The 15,119-nt window shown below is 44.5% G+C and overlaps 1 protein-coding gene across 1 annotated transcript in view; it reads right to left on the minus strand.

The window, feature by feature from the left end:
* Nucleotides 1–15,119, minus strand: part of LOC137427257 (uncharacterized) — a gene marked incomplete at its 3' end in the record, with an annotated part of 346,903 nt that overhangs the window by 17,582 nt on the left and 314,202 nt on the right. Inside the window, 1 exon segment of the mRNA XM_078778504.1 lies at nt 6,266–6,399. Within this exon segment, the coding sequence (XP_078634630.1) occupies nt 6,266–6,399 (134 nt within the window).

Consider the following 15,119-nt stretch of genomic DNA (forward strand, 5'->3'; position numbering starts at 1 on the left):
ACTGGAACCTAGAGTTGAGTTTCTTACTGGGACCAAGAGCTGAGTTTCTTACTGGGTCCAAGAGCTGAGTTTCTTACTGGAACCTAGAGTTGAGTTTCTTACTGGGACCTAGAGCTGAGTTTCTTACTGGGACCTAGAGCTGAGTTTGTTATTGTCACCTAGAGTTGTTTCTTACTGGGACCTAGAGCTGAGTTTGTTACTGGGACCAAGAGCTGAGTTTCTTACTGGAACCTAGAGCTGAGTTTCTTACTGGAACCTAGAGTTGAGTTTGTTACTGGGACCTAGAACTGAGTTTCTTACTGGAACCTAGAGCTGGGTTTGTTACTGGGACCTAGATCTGGGTTTGTGACTGGGACCTAGAGCTGAGTTTCTTACTGGAACCTAGAGTTGAGTTTGTTACTGGGACCTAGAGCTGGGTTTGCTACTGGGACCTAGAGCTGAGTTTCTTACTGGAACCTAGAGCTGAGTTTCTTACTGGAACCTAGAGTTGAGTGTGTTACTGGGACCTAGAGCTGGGTTTGTTACTGGGACCTAGAGCTGAGTTTCTTACTGGAACCTAGAGTTGAGTTTGTTACTGGGACCTAGAGCTGGGTTTGTTACTGGGACCCAGAGCTGAGTTTCTTACTGGAACCTAGAGTTGAGTTTGTTACTGGGACCTAGAGCTGAGTTTGTTATTGCCACCTAGAGTTGTTTCTTACTGGGACCTAGAGCTGAGTTTCTTACTGGAACCTAGAGCTGAGTTTCTTACTGGAACCTAGAGTTGAGTTTGTTACTGGGACCTAGAACTGAGTTTCTTACTGGGACCTCTGGTCTAGTTCTATATGCTCTCTCAGCCCTCCAACGCTCCCAATCTCTTTCAGGATGCAAATGTTCTGAGAGTTACCCTGTCCTTGTTAAATTTTTTATTTTATTGCACACCCAAAATCCCAAAATGGAGGCTTGTTGCACACCTGAACTCTTTTATTAACAGTATTCTGGATATGGTCCCAGGTGGGATCCATAATTTTAGGTTAGGGGGAAGGAGAAGAGGGCGCAAAAATTTACATTTGACTGAAAAAAATAATTTTGCCGAACAAAGTGAGGGGTTCAAAGTGAGTCAGGAAGGGCATCCGGCCAGAAAAACATTGCCTCAAAAAGAGAACCATGACAATTACAACTACATATGGGCAGGGTACAGCCCGAAGTACCCCGTGGGGAACCCCACTCCCTCTCATCAAAACTCAAGGTGGGGAACCCGATCGAAGCAAGGGTGGAAATCACTCCATTTATGATGACGAAACGTCTGATGCCTGAAGTGGAGATCGGTTTCTGAGGTTTGGGACATGGAATGTAGGGACAATGACAGGGAGATCAGGAGAAGTGGTGGAAGTATTGGTCAGAAGAAGAGTGGACATATGTTGTGTGCAAGAGACGAGATGGAAGGGAAGTGGTGTGAGAATGGTGAAGGGTAGGCAGGGACAGAAATACAAGTTTGTGTGGCAAGGGTGACTGGAAGGCGTGCATGGTGTTGGTGTCCTGTTTTCTGAGGAGTTTGTTGACCATGTGGTGAGTGTGACTAGAGTGAGTGAAAGGTTGATGATGGTGAAAATGATGATTGGAAAGCTCTTGGTGAACGTCATCTCGGGATATGCTCCGCAGGTTGGTCGAAGCGATGAAGAGTAGGACAAGTTCTGGTGTGCAATAGAGAAGCTGATGGAAAACGTGAAAGATGAGGAAGTTGTTGTGGTAGGAGGAGACCTAAATGGACATGTGGGAAGGAGTATGGACGGTTTTAAGGGAGTTCATGGGGGTTACGGATATGGTGTGAGAAATGGAGAAGGTGAAAGGATTTTGGAGTTTGCTGATGGAGCTGATTTGTAATACTCAGTTCCAGAAAGAGGATAATAAGCTTGTTACATACACGTCAGGTGGGTCGACAACAACCGTTGACTACCTGATAATGCGTAGGCGAGATAGGGGGCACCTCCGGGACACAAAGGTGATCCCGGGGGAAGAGGCTGTTTCACAGCACCACTTGGTTGTCTGCGACATAAGGGTGAAAGGTGCGAGGAGAGCTCGGCGGGTGAAGTATCAACCGAGAATGAAGGTGTGGAGGTTGAAAGAGGTGACAGTAAGGGAGGCATAAAAAGAGAGGCTGAATAGGGTAGAGGATGATGTGGTTGAGCTTGAAAGTGGTTGGTGTCAATGAAAGATAGTCTGTTGGGAGCCGTTGGTGAGGTATGTGGATGGACAAAAGGACCACCGAGGTACTCGGAAACATGGTGGTGGGATGATGAAGTTGGAAAGAGGATTGACGAGAAGAGGAAGAAGGTCAAGGAGTGGCAGAAGGCGAAGGGTACGGGAGCAGAAAAAGCAGAGCATGAAAGTTATAAGGCAGCCAAGAAGGCTGCAAAGAAAGAGGTAGCAAAGGCGCAGGAGGCATGTAGAAAAATGTTCGGAGAACGCTTGGATTCGGAAGAGGGTCAGAGAGCGGTATTCAGGATTGCAAAGCAGATAGCGAAAGAGAGGTGTGATGTGATGGGGGTGAGTTGCTTGAAGGATGAAGTGGGACAAATCGTTGTGGACCCAGATGGAATTAAAGGAAGATGGAAGAGATATAACGCCTTTGGGCTTCTTGAAAAGCGCTATACAAATGAATTATATATGGAAATGCTGTTGAATGCAGAGAATGAATGGGATGGCAACATAGAGAGTAACCCAGTTTTAGGACCTGCAGAGAAGATAACTGAGAAGGAAGTTGAGGAAGCGATAAAAGCAATAACCACCGTTTAGAGGCCATTTTTCCCCGCAAAGCGGGGGTTGGCCTTTTCGGGGACCATGGTAGTTGTTGTTTTTTGGTCCCCTTTTTGAAGCAATGTTTTACGGCCGGATGCCCTTCCTGACGCCAACCCTTTTTGCCGCCTTCAACGACAAGCAGGGAATTACCAGTGAACTGGTACTCAATTAGCCGACCTCGGAAGGATGACAGGCTGAGTCAACCCCCCTGGCATTAATTCGGCGATCGACCGAGATTCGAACCCAGGATCCTAGGATCCTAAGCTGGCACCCTAGCCGCTAGCCCAACACCAGGGTTGATAAAAGCAATGAAGAGTAGAAAAGCGGGAGGGCCGATGGGAGTTGTGGGAGATATGTTGAAGGCAGCAGGAAGTTGGGGTGTGAAGAGAATGACAGATCTGTAATCTGGTGGTGAAAGAAGGCCGCATTCCAGTGGATTGGGACCTGAGTACCCTCGTCCCTCTATACAAGGAGAAAGGTGACCCTCTGGACTGTGGCTCGTATCGAGTGATAAAGTTATTGGAGCATGGAATGAAGGTATTGGAAAGGGTGTTGGAGAGGAGGATAAGGAAGAAAGTGACGATCGACAAAATGCAGTTTGGATTTATACCAGGAAGAGGAACGACAGACGTGCTTTTTATTGTAAGGCAGTTGCAGGAGAAGTACGTGGAGAAGAGGAAGAAGTTGTTTCTTGGGTTTGTTGATCTGGAGAAAGCATTCGATAGGGTTCCACGTGAAGTAGTGACATGGGCATTGAGGAAGTTAGGAGTGGAGGAATGGTTGATCAGAGTAGTGAGGGCAATGTATAAAAGAGCGCGCACAGCTGTAAGGACGAAGGACGGGAACAGTGGTGAGTTTGAGGTGAAGGTGGGAGTGCATCAAGGGTCTGTACTAAGTCCACTACTATTTGTAGCTGTGATGGAGGTGCTGGCTCAGAACGTAAAGGAAGGTTTACCGTGGTAGTTGTTGAATGCAGATGATCTGGTGTTGATTGCAGAAAGAATGGATGGACTGAAGGAAAAGATGAACAAGTGGAAGGAATGTATGGAGACAAAAGGTCTGAAGGTGAATATCGGAAAGACGAAGGTGATGGCAAGTGGTAAAGCATGTGGTGAGGTGGAAAGAACTGGGAAGTGGCCGTGTGTTATGTGCAGGAAGGGTGTTGGAGTGAGCTCCATTCAATGTACAATGTGCGCTGAGTGGGTTCATCAAAAATGTAGTGGTCTGAGAGGGTTCATCAAAAATGTAGTGGTCTGAGAGGGTCATTAACCAATATGGCAGCTACATTCAAATGTAAGGTGTGCACAGAGGGAGCTGCAGATGGAGGAAATGTTGAGTTGGATCTTGGAGACGGCGTGAAGCTGGAAGGTGTGAAAACATTTTGCTACCTCGGAGACATGCTGAATAGAGAAGGTGGATCAGACTCGGCAACGGTTGCTGGAGTGAGATGTGCATGGAAGAAGTTTCGGGAACTGAGTGGCGTGCTGACGAGGAGGGGAGTGTCGTTGAAGCTGAAGGGAAAGGTGTATGCTGCATGTGTGAGAAGTGTCATAATTTATGGGAGCGAGACATGGGTAATGAACGTAGAGCAGCAACGAAGGCTGGAAAGGGTGGAAATGCGAATGGTTCGGTGGATGTGCGGAGTATCGTTGAGAGACAGGAAGACAAATGATGAATTGCGAAAGATGATGGGAATAGAGCCTGTGATTGATGCTGTGAAGAGGAATAGGTTGAGATGGTTTGGTCATGTGTTGAGGAAGGATGAAAGTGACTGGTGGAGTAGAGTGATGGAAATGAATGTAGAAGGAAGTAGAGGACGGGGAAGACCGAGAAAGACTTGGCTAAAGATGGTCGAAGAAGAAATGCGGGCAAGGGGGTTATAACAAGGGGAGATGCAGAAAATAGGGCAAAAAGGAGAAGATTGTCATGGGGACCGGAAGGCTAACCCCCGCTCTCGCAGGGAAAATGGCCTTAAAATGCCTGTTGTTGTTGTTGTTGTTGTAAATTGAGGGGAATATGTTTTGTAGGCGTTTCTTTTTTTCATATATTCTAAAGCCGTGGTTCCCACCCTGGGGGCCATGGCCCCCTGGGAGGCCATGGTGTATTTCTCGGGGGGCCATGGGGTAATTTGCCGGAGGCAATGCAAGATGAATTCCTGGATCTCCGAAACGATTCATTTGCCAAAGACACATTCGAAGAGTAGAGCTTGACGGAGTTTTGGGTGGGAATGGGTCGCTTCCCTAATATCAGCCAGATAGCTATCCGGGTGCTTCTGCCATTCTCGTCTACCTATCTCTGCGAAGCGGGGTTTTCCACGCTGTTGAATATCAAATCGAAACAGTGTAATCGGCTCCACGTGGAAGATGACCTCCACTGTGCCCTGATTGTGACTCAACCATGGATACCCCAATTGGTAGCTAAAATGCAATTTCAGCCATCCCACTGAGTTTTAAATTCACTTTTACAGTGCATGCACCGCGTCCCTAGTTTTGATTACCTGAGTTGTTGTCGAATTGAGTTTCTTTTTGTGAGATTATACCACACTGCGTTAAATACAAACACAACAGAGGTTTTTAGTTTTCACATATTCTTGACTTGGAACCTTTCCATACCGTTTTCTTGTGTGACAGTTCTATTTTATGCTGTCGATAGTGTTGCTACTGATAATATTAAAATCTCATATCAAACATGCATCATTCGAGCACGTTGCTTTGTTTGCTCCTTAAAACGATGTAGATGGGAGCCAGTAAGGAACAGAAAAAAACTATGGAACTAAATGTTCATGTTGGCTACTTGGAATTCCTCATTTTCTGTGTAATAATTTACCAATTCTCATACAAACAAAATAGCCAATTAAAGGAAAAAACGCCTCTCAGAATGCACCGCAGAGCATCTAGAAATCAAAAAAATTCTGGGGGGCATGCCCCCAGACCCCCCTAGCCTGCTTACACGCGCTTCGCCGCTCGACCCTCACGAAAGGGAGGGGGTGCGAAAGGGAGGGGGGTGCTGGGGATATGCTCTGGGAGCCAAGGGGGCCATAACACAAAAAGGTTGGAAACCTCTGTTCTAAAGACTATTTTGGTGGGAGCGGAGTGGTTTTGGGGGGGGGGGGCACACAGACCCACCCCCCCCATCCAGATCCGCCAATGGGTTCCATTGTACCCTTCCTTCCATGGCTTCAAACAAGTGCTGCACCACCATCTCATGTCACCCCAATCAATTTGGAGTACAGATCTGTGATCTTTTCTATCCCCATGAATCCCCCTCAACTCCTACTTGCAGGTTATGGTGTTTCCTGTCCTCGTCTCTGTGCTCTTTTCCTGTCCGGTTCCCTTTCCTGTTGTGTCCACGTACTGCCTGGCCACCGTCAGTGAGTCCTTTGCCTTTTTGCCTTCTGTCACCTTGCTTTTCCATGAGCCGAGATTTTGTATTCAACAATAAACATTTGATTAAAAAGGGAATGTTCAAAGAAGAGCAAAATATTACTTACGGGTTGGCCTGGAAAACCAGGTTCTCCTTTGGCACCCGCATAACCGGGAGAACCTGAGAAACCAGGATTTCCCTGCTCACCCTTGAGTCCACCAGCAGCAGGCAGACCTGGAGGTCCTTGTATTCCAGGGGAACCTGTGAGGAGATTATCGTAGTAAGCCATGACCCCAAAGAAAGAGTTTTATTTAATAAAGTGCATTATAACAGGTGACTTGACTCCGTTGAAAGTTTAGACAAATACCTGCCGTTTTGAACAGAAGATTTTGAACATTAAATCCTTAGAATTGACAGATGATCCGATATATTAAACAATGTCCACCACTCACACGTCCCCCTCCATCAACCATTGCCCCACCTTCAGCACCACCACCCCAACCATCCTGACTTGCTGCATACACGTGTCTTCCTCTACGGTGTATACAAAATAAATCGATGGGCCTCAAACCGCGGCATAAAGTCATGATATGTGGTGATGCGTTAGCACACTCGAGGTGTCATAAAAAGGGAGCAAGTCCAAGAGACTCTCCAATAGTTGATGGCAGAGCCTCTGTTGGGTGCCCGCGTAGCCCGCAGCCACTGGGGACACCCACAAAGAGGGGACACCCACAAAGAGGGGCCTCCCACAAAGAGGGGCCTCCCACAAAGAGGGGCCTCCAACAAAGAGGGGCCTCCCACAAAGAGGGGCCTCCCACAAAGATGGGCTCCCACAAAGAGGGGACACCCACAAAGAGGGGCCTCCCACAAAGAGGAGCCTCCCACATCAGCTAAAGCATCTTGAAAGTCCAGTTGTGCAACATAGACGTTTCCAATAACACAATCCTGCATGTCTACTGGCTGCTAATCGGATTTAATCAAAGACTTCATGTTGCATTTCACAACCACATGGCACATCTATCTGTAAATCTCAAAGAGGATGAAAAATACGTGAAAAACGGACCTTTTGTGACAGAGCTGCTGGTGTTGTTGTTGTTTGTGTGCTACTTCCATGTCCATCACTCTTCATACTAAAATACGCCATTTGTGTCCGTCTGATGAATTTTTGACGCCAATACATTCTGTCGTTACTTATCCAATCTCAACCAAACTTGACAGGATGACGAAGGGTTACACAATGAAGGTTGTAGCGCATTCATTTCCCCCTCTCCCCAAAGGGGTTTTCTCCCCCGAGCGGGTTTTCCCCGCCATTGCCGTCAATGGGTTGCGTGTTGCGGTGTATATAAATGTTAAATTAGCTTTATCGTGGCGTTTGTCCAAAGAAGATTTATCGTGGCGTTTTTCCAAAGACGCTTTTAATAACAAAATTAATGATAATCCCATATTATTAATGTTATGACAAAACAATATTAATACTAATAATGTCCCACTTCCCCAAGGCGTTTTTTCTGCAGTGATAACGTGTATAAATAGCTTTAGCGGGGGGGGGGGGGGGGGGGGGGGAGAGGAACATGTCATAAAACACAAGAATCGTGCACTTTGTGACACCTTTTTGAAATTTGGCATGATGATAGGGCAGGTCATGAAATTTTCAAAAACCACTGGCTACAAGTTGGGACACCCCTCTGATGGCCGGTAGCTGCAAAATTCAAAATGGTCGCCAATAGGTACGAAACGGACAATATCTCAGCTTCTACTGATCATCTATCTATAATTCCAGTAATCTCTGTGTGTGTGTCTGTGTGTATGTCTGTGTGTCTGTGTGTATGTCTGTGTGTCTGTGTGTTTGTCTGTGACCGCTGTTTCTCGACAACCACGGGTCCGATATACTTGAAACTTGCCAGGTATATTGCTGGGGACCCGAGGATGTGCCTTTTCAAGGTTTCATATTAATCGGAGAAGTAGTTACCGAGCTATGGCGATTTCTTTACCAAACTCCGCAAGCCGTTCGCTTTGGACCAAACCATTTCATGTAAATAGAGGGGGGGGGGGGGGGGGGATTGTCACCGTACTCGCAAGCCGTTCGCTTTGGACCAAACCATTTCATGTAAATAGAGGGGGGGGGGGGGTTGTCACCGTACTCGCAAACCGTTCGCTTTGGCTTTCGGAATGGACCAAACCATTTCATGTAAATAGAGAGGGGGGATATAATTTTAGATATATATATAGTACGGGCATGCCCTAGTATATCTAAGTGTAATACCACTTTTTCCATGTTTTGGAGTACAGATAATCCATTTTTAAAGAGTATTTTAGGATTTGAGATCAATTTAAAGGTTACAGAGGAAATATCAATCTATATAATAATAGCGTAAGGACTCGACTTTGTTATCCCTTTTACGCCGCACCCAGTGACCCGATGCCCACGGCACTAATGGATTTACGATCTACGAACCGCGCTCTTTGTTTATCACGTACAGCCATACTCGAAAAATATGAATTCGCCGACGTTGGGGCCCAAAAGCATCCGATTAACTGCCGATACGACGCCATCTTACGACGCCATCGTATTGGCGTCTGCTGGGCGAAGGCGAAGCGAGCCGTCCGCTGATTGGACAGTCGAGTGGTGTGAACATGGGTGGTGTGAACCAAATGGTCTTTTTATTCCCTTGAACATTTTAAATTAGGATATATAAGGAAACGTCTTTATCGTCATTTTAATAAAGTTAAATGGAGTGACGTTGCGATACTCAGGGTGCGTTGCATAAATCCTCGTAACTCAGAGAGGTGTAGCAGGTGGCGAGACGTAAGGAAGCTTAAAGATAACGAGCTGAAACAGACGAACGATATGCCAATCCTTTTCTACACCGAACGGAAATAAAAGTATGAGAGCGGGAAGGCATGGCCTGAGCACTTCGAGCAGAGAGGACTGATTGGACTTAACTTAAAGAGAAAAAATTGGAGCTTAACGGAAGAAGAAGATCCCATGAGCGCTCCCCTATGCCATCCATAATGGTACACTCTATCCATACACCACATCCTCCCTTCCATGGATGTTCCACGGGTTTCGGCTAGTAATAAACTAAACCGCCTCTCACCTCCAGGGAGGGGGTGTGCCAACTTGTAGCCAGTGGTTTTTGAAAATTTCATGACCTGCCCTGTGTTCACTCACAGGCTTAGGTCTCCAGAGAGCATCCCACCCACAAAAGCAGCCTTGTACCAGCATGTCAAGAGAACTGTTCTTGTATCAGCTGTCATTTGGCATCGAGGCTTGGAGAAACAACTGTCTGCCAGATCCAGCTCAATATGGTTGGGAATGGAATGGACGGCTGAAGACATGGGTCCCGAACTGGACCGATTTGGGCGATGCAAGTGCTGCCTGTGCACTTATGCTCCACTGCACATGTGTTAGAGCTTGCAAAGGAAACTGCAAGTGTTTTAAAGTTGCAATTAGGTGCACACCATTGTGCAAATGTCAAGGTGGTTGCTGCAACAATATGGAGTGATGTGATCGAGCAGGAAAACAATGATCATGTTGGTGTGATTCAGGATGACAGTTCCATTGATGCTTTGTGTTCCACTTAATATGTTTCTTCGTTTGCTGCTTGACCTCAGTGACCTTTTAATTGACCTCAAATCCTAAAATACTCTTTAAAAATGGATTATCTGTACTCGAAAACATGGAAAAAGTGGTATTACACTTAGATATACGATTAGTAGAAGCTGAGATATTGTCCGTTTCGTACCTATTGGCGGCCATTTTGAAGTTTGAAGCTACCGGCTACCAGGGGGGTGCGCCAACTTGTAGCCAGTGGTTTTTGAAAATCCCTTGCCCGGCCCAAACATCGTGCCAAATTTCAAAAAGGTGTCACAAAGTGCACGATTCCGACATGTTCCTCCCCCGTTAGCTTATAGTTATAATGGCGTTTCTGTGGGAGCAATGGCTTCTACAGGAAGTAAAAATATACTCAGAGGCAAAAGTTATTGTGACATGGAATTTTTTCATTGGTAATCTTGTGAATGAATTTTTGGATTTGAACCAGAGAATGAGTGTGTTAAAATGGTCGAAGAAAGGCAACCAAGCATTCATTGGTAATCTTGTGAATGAATTTTTGGATTTGAACCAGAGAATGAGTGTGTTAAAATGGTCGAAGAAAGGCAACCAAGCAGTTGTTGTTCGAATTGCACGAAATTTGCAAGAAGCATGACATATTCGAGAAAAATGGCCAGCAATGTTCACTTCAAAAGGCCAGACAACCAGACGCTTATCATTTCCACTCAATGCAGTCTTAAGCAGTGCAGAAGTCAGAAAAACACCTCGATTCATCGTTCTGGAACAAGTTCGACATGCCACGCCTCGGGGAAATGGTTCTTAATCAGAACAATGTTAATGTGTTACCCTGGATCCTGGATCCTGGAGGTTACCCTGCAAGATCCCCTGATTTGTCACCCATTGAACACGTCTGGGATGAAATGGAGCGACGTTTACGACGTCATCCGAATCCTCCAACAACGCTGCAGGAACTCCGCCAAATCCTTCCTCGGATATGGAATGATCTTCCCCAGGACTTTCATCGACGTGTAGTGGCCTCAATGAGGCGAAGGTGCCAGGCCTGCATCAATGCACAAGGTGGACACACTCGCTACTGACCGTTTGAACTTGCTTCTGAACCCCCTCTTGTGTTGTGGCTCATTTGCATATGCCAGGTGCGCTGTTCTTATGGACTGTTGATCGTTACCACACCTTGAAACATTTGTCTTTCCATGTAATAACATTTCATTCGCGGCAGTAAAAGTTTAACACTGATTTTGTTTGTTGTTTGTGTGTCACAATAACTTTTGCCTTTGAGTATATTATAAACCACAAACACGTATGCTTAGCCTTTTAAACAGTCACTAATGCTCTTTATAACACGAAATGAAGAAATTAGGAGGAATCCCGACATCCGTGAAGTAAGGTTTACTTACAGAACTGAGCGAAGATCTACTGTACTCTATATACCCCACAAATGTTGGGTTAGTAACATGGCCCTTTCTGCCGCTACCGTGGCGTTTTTCGTAGCGAACTTTTGAAACTCGCTTCTGCTGTTTAACACGAAACTGAAAGGGAGGAAGACTGGGGTGTGCTCATTTACCAAGCAAGCCGTTCCTTAACGGTTTTGAATGGAGTGCTTGCTCAAATGCTTAAACCACTTGGCGATCTCACCACAAGAAACTTGGTAAATGAACACACACCCAATGTTCTTGAGACCCGACCATAGATCGACTGTAATCTACATACCCCAAAGAGGAATGACCCTTCCTGCCCCTCCCGGAGTCTGCGGGTGTGCTAGTTATACTAAAATCTTAAATGGTTCCTGCTACCATACATTAAACATCTTCCTCATCCATTTCAGAAAGATAGACGGACTTTTAAAGTACAACCCTGCTGTATCTTTATGTTTAAACAGACATTGATTTTTTTTCAAGTATAAATTAATCGATCATTTTGGGACCGAGTCTATAAGAGACTTGGTCTCCTTTTGTTATTGGACTTATTATTATCCTTTCCGCCAAATTTTGTGGAAGCTGCAGCGTCGGAACTGTTACTCCGATCAACGATCAAGTTGAAACTTTCCAGGAATGTTGGGGCCAATGGGAATTGATGCCATATTTTTTCCGAATTTTGATTTTGCAATCACCATAGCAACCATCTTGGATTTAAGCAAAAACTTTTTAAAATCTTCTTCTCCGAAACCGCAAATACTATCGATTTTATTTTTGTCATGTTATGATCGACTACCCATGGTGCACAAAAGTTGTATAAGATGACGTCATTGGGGAAGCAGTTTAGCAGCTACGATGAGGTAAAAATATTTTTTTTATCCGATTAACACAAAACATTTTTTGTGGCATCTACCCATCAATAAGAACATGAATATGAAAAAGAATTTTGATCGGTCACATGGTCTGGCAATGAAAAATAAAACAAAATTCATCAAAATTGATGATGTCATAGGTAACGTGACCAGGCGGCCATATTGGATTTCATGAAAACATTTAAAATGCATTTGAAACCATAGAGGTTTCAGCCTTCATTTTTCGATCGATTGAGTTGAAACTTGGACCACTTATAGTATGCCACTTGACTTGATGTATATCCTCTGCATGAGGTCATGTGGCATTGCGGCCATATTAGATTTCATGAAAAACCTCCAAAATGCACCTCCTCCTTTATTTTTTGGATCGATTCAGTTCAAACTTTCCATAATCAGGTCCAGGCTGCCGTTGTCAAGGATGTTGTTACACACTTGTCCAATCAGAATGGGAAGTCTTGGTCCCCCGTGCATCACTGCTCACAGTTTTAATTACTCCCGCCAGGGAGTAATGCATTCGCTTGTGTCCGTCCGTGTGTGTGTGTGCGTGTGTTAGTGTGTTTGTGAACAAGATATCTGGAAAAGTTCTGAACTGATTTGGATGAAAGTTGGTGGGATGATTGCCCTTGGGATAAGGAAGAATTGATTAGTTTTTGGATCGATTAGCAGGAGGGACTCGGTCTGTAGAATATTTTAATGGTAATTATGACGTCACAGGTCACGTGGTTCGGCCGCCATATTGTTTTGAGTGAAAAACACTAAAATCACATTTTCTCCAAAACGCCTGAACAGATCGAGGCCAAACTTTGCAGGCAGAATCGCATACCCATGACGAACAAAAAAGTCAATGAACATCACATCATGCATCACATGGTTTCAGAGTTATGACGTTTTTAAGCACAAAACCTTTAAAACGTAGGTACTCCCTCATTTGTGATCCAATCAAGGGGAAACTTCACAGATCTGTTCAGCATATCAGTCTACTATAATGTCCTTTTGGAATTTGCGATAGGTCACGTGGTTTGGCAGACATCATTAATTAAACGCAAATAATAAAAACATTTATATCTCTTGAACCACTTCATTGATCGACGTGAAACTTCATACTGTAGAAGAAGTCATGAAGAGTAACAAGTGTGCAAAATTTGAAGATGATTGGATGTACGGTCTGGAAGCTAGAAGTTGTTATTGCGTGAAGAAGAAGAGTCTTCGACTGTGGACGATTAATTATTTATCACATGTACAGACTTGCAGTCATCGTTTGACACAATCTCCCGGGTTAATTTGAACCTCAAATAAAATTATAATTCCAGATTTGTCAATGGCTGAGGTATATTAACAAACGAATAAAACAGATTTGGCAAAATTCCAAATTTTAAAAAAAGATCGCATGCATATTCACCCAGGGTTGTGAGAGGCTGAAGAAGAAGAAACCTCGCATGGGCTTCCCAGACTAAATAAATAATTCTGGTTCTGGCTCTGCGATTTTCAGGTTTATTACTCCCGCCAGGGAGTAATGCATTCGATCGTGTCCGTGTGTGTGTGTGTGTGTGTGTGTTCGTATGTTCGTGTGTTCATGTGTTTGTGAACAAGATATCTGGAAAAGTTCTGAACGGATTTGGATGAAAGTTGGTGGGATGATTGCCCTTGGGATAAGGAAGAATTGGTTAGTTTTTGGTGAAGCTCAGGATATTCCGGATCCAGGAATTTTTTTGGGGAATTTTTTTGGGAAAGATTTTTTCTGTTTTGCTGCATTAAAGCTTTTATTCTTTTTCTTAAATGATGTTTTTCTCCTCTAATTCCGAGATATATCAAAATAAATTCTCTGACAGTTAGGGCCTACTTTCTTTTTCATTTATTGTTTTGGGGATAGGGGATGTTAAACAAAACGTATTATTCCAACTAAACCCACGGCGGGAGTATGCGCTCTACTGAGTGGCGTTCTAGTTTCTTCTTGTTTCCATACTTTTCCAGTAACATCCCTACATGCTTTTTCATTTAAAAAAATGTTTTTATTACTTGTTAAATAGCTTTCCTCAAAGAAAATCGAATGAAATTTACTGTGTATTATTTACTGAAGTTTACGTCATTTCCTCCATTTTGCGGAAGTACCTTTAGGATGCAAGTCAGCGTTATCTTCATTCTTAGCATACTCGACATTAGGTCCGCATAAGCTATCCTGGCAATAATGAACAGCGATTGACATTTGACTTAGTTCATTGTTGGCCACATATCATACTCTGGTTGACCCACACTACTGTCCTATCAAAATTGGTTACAATTGCTACAGGCATAGCCGAGATATGACAATACATTACTCATGATAGTGTGGAAAGACAGATACACGCAGAGACAGAGAGAGCTGGTCATTCTAATACTTCGTTAACCCCTCTGGAACCGAGGTATGAATCGATTCTTCACCTGAAGATCTCTTACCATATTATTAGCCCTCCAATAGAAAGGGCCCCCATGTGAGGTTTGCAGGGGGTCACCCACACACCCAGCGGGGCTCTGGCTGATGGCCTAACTTCCACTTGCTCATGCACTATCCGAGTCTCGTTTGTACACAGACGGAGGCACACAACAACCATTCGCTTCACACCCGGCATGCATCCAAATGATCGAGCAGTCATGTACAGGTGCCAACGTGAAAGGAGACATGGTTAGTGGAATACTCCGTGTCTCAAGAAACTGTAAAATGAAGCACGGTAGTTATACCCTGCATCGCCCAAATCAGAATTGAAAGCTATACGGTGATTTTTGAAGCAAAATTACCTTTACTACTCCCTGATGTGTTGCTTAGAGTGACAGTAAATATGATGATCATCAGTCGACCCAGGCATCCTCACTGTTTGCCCCAGCCTTAAGGAAGCCGGCCACTCCGACCAGATTCCCCCACAGATCGAGTAAAGATGAAAGGTTAAATTGTTGTCTCTACTGTATTGTGCGAGTTGACAGCAAGTTGATATTAATTGGTGTAGTGTCAAGTTCAAGGTGACAGCATGGCTAGGCTGAACCCTGAGTTGGGCTGGATTTGTGCTGATAGGTTTTACATGCGCGATGGTTACCCAAACAAAGTCTAGATGACAGTAAATAACAACTGATCGCTATTCAGAAAAATACCAA

This window comes from Myxine glutinosa, chromosome 5 (genome assembly GCF_964187855.1).
Source record: "Myxine glutinosa chromosome 5, kmMyxGlut1.1, whole genome shotgun sequence".
Lineage (NCBI taxonomy): Eukaryota > Metazoa > Chordata > Myxini > Myxiniformes > Myxinidae > Myxine > Myxine glutinosa.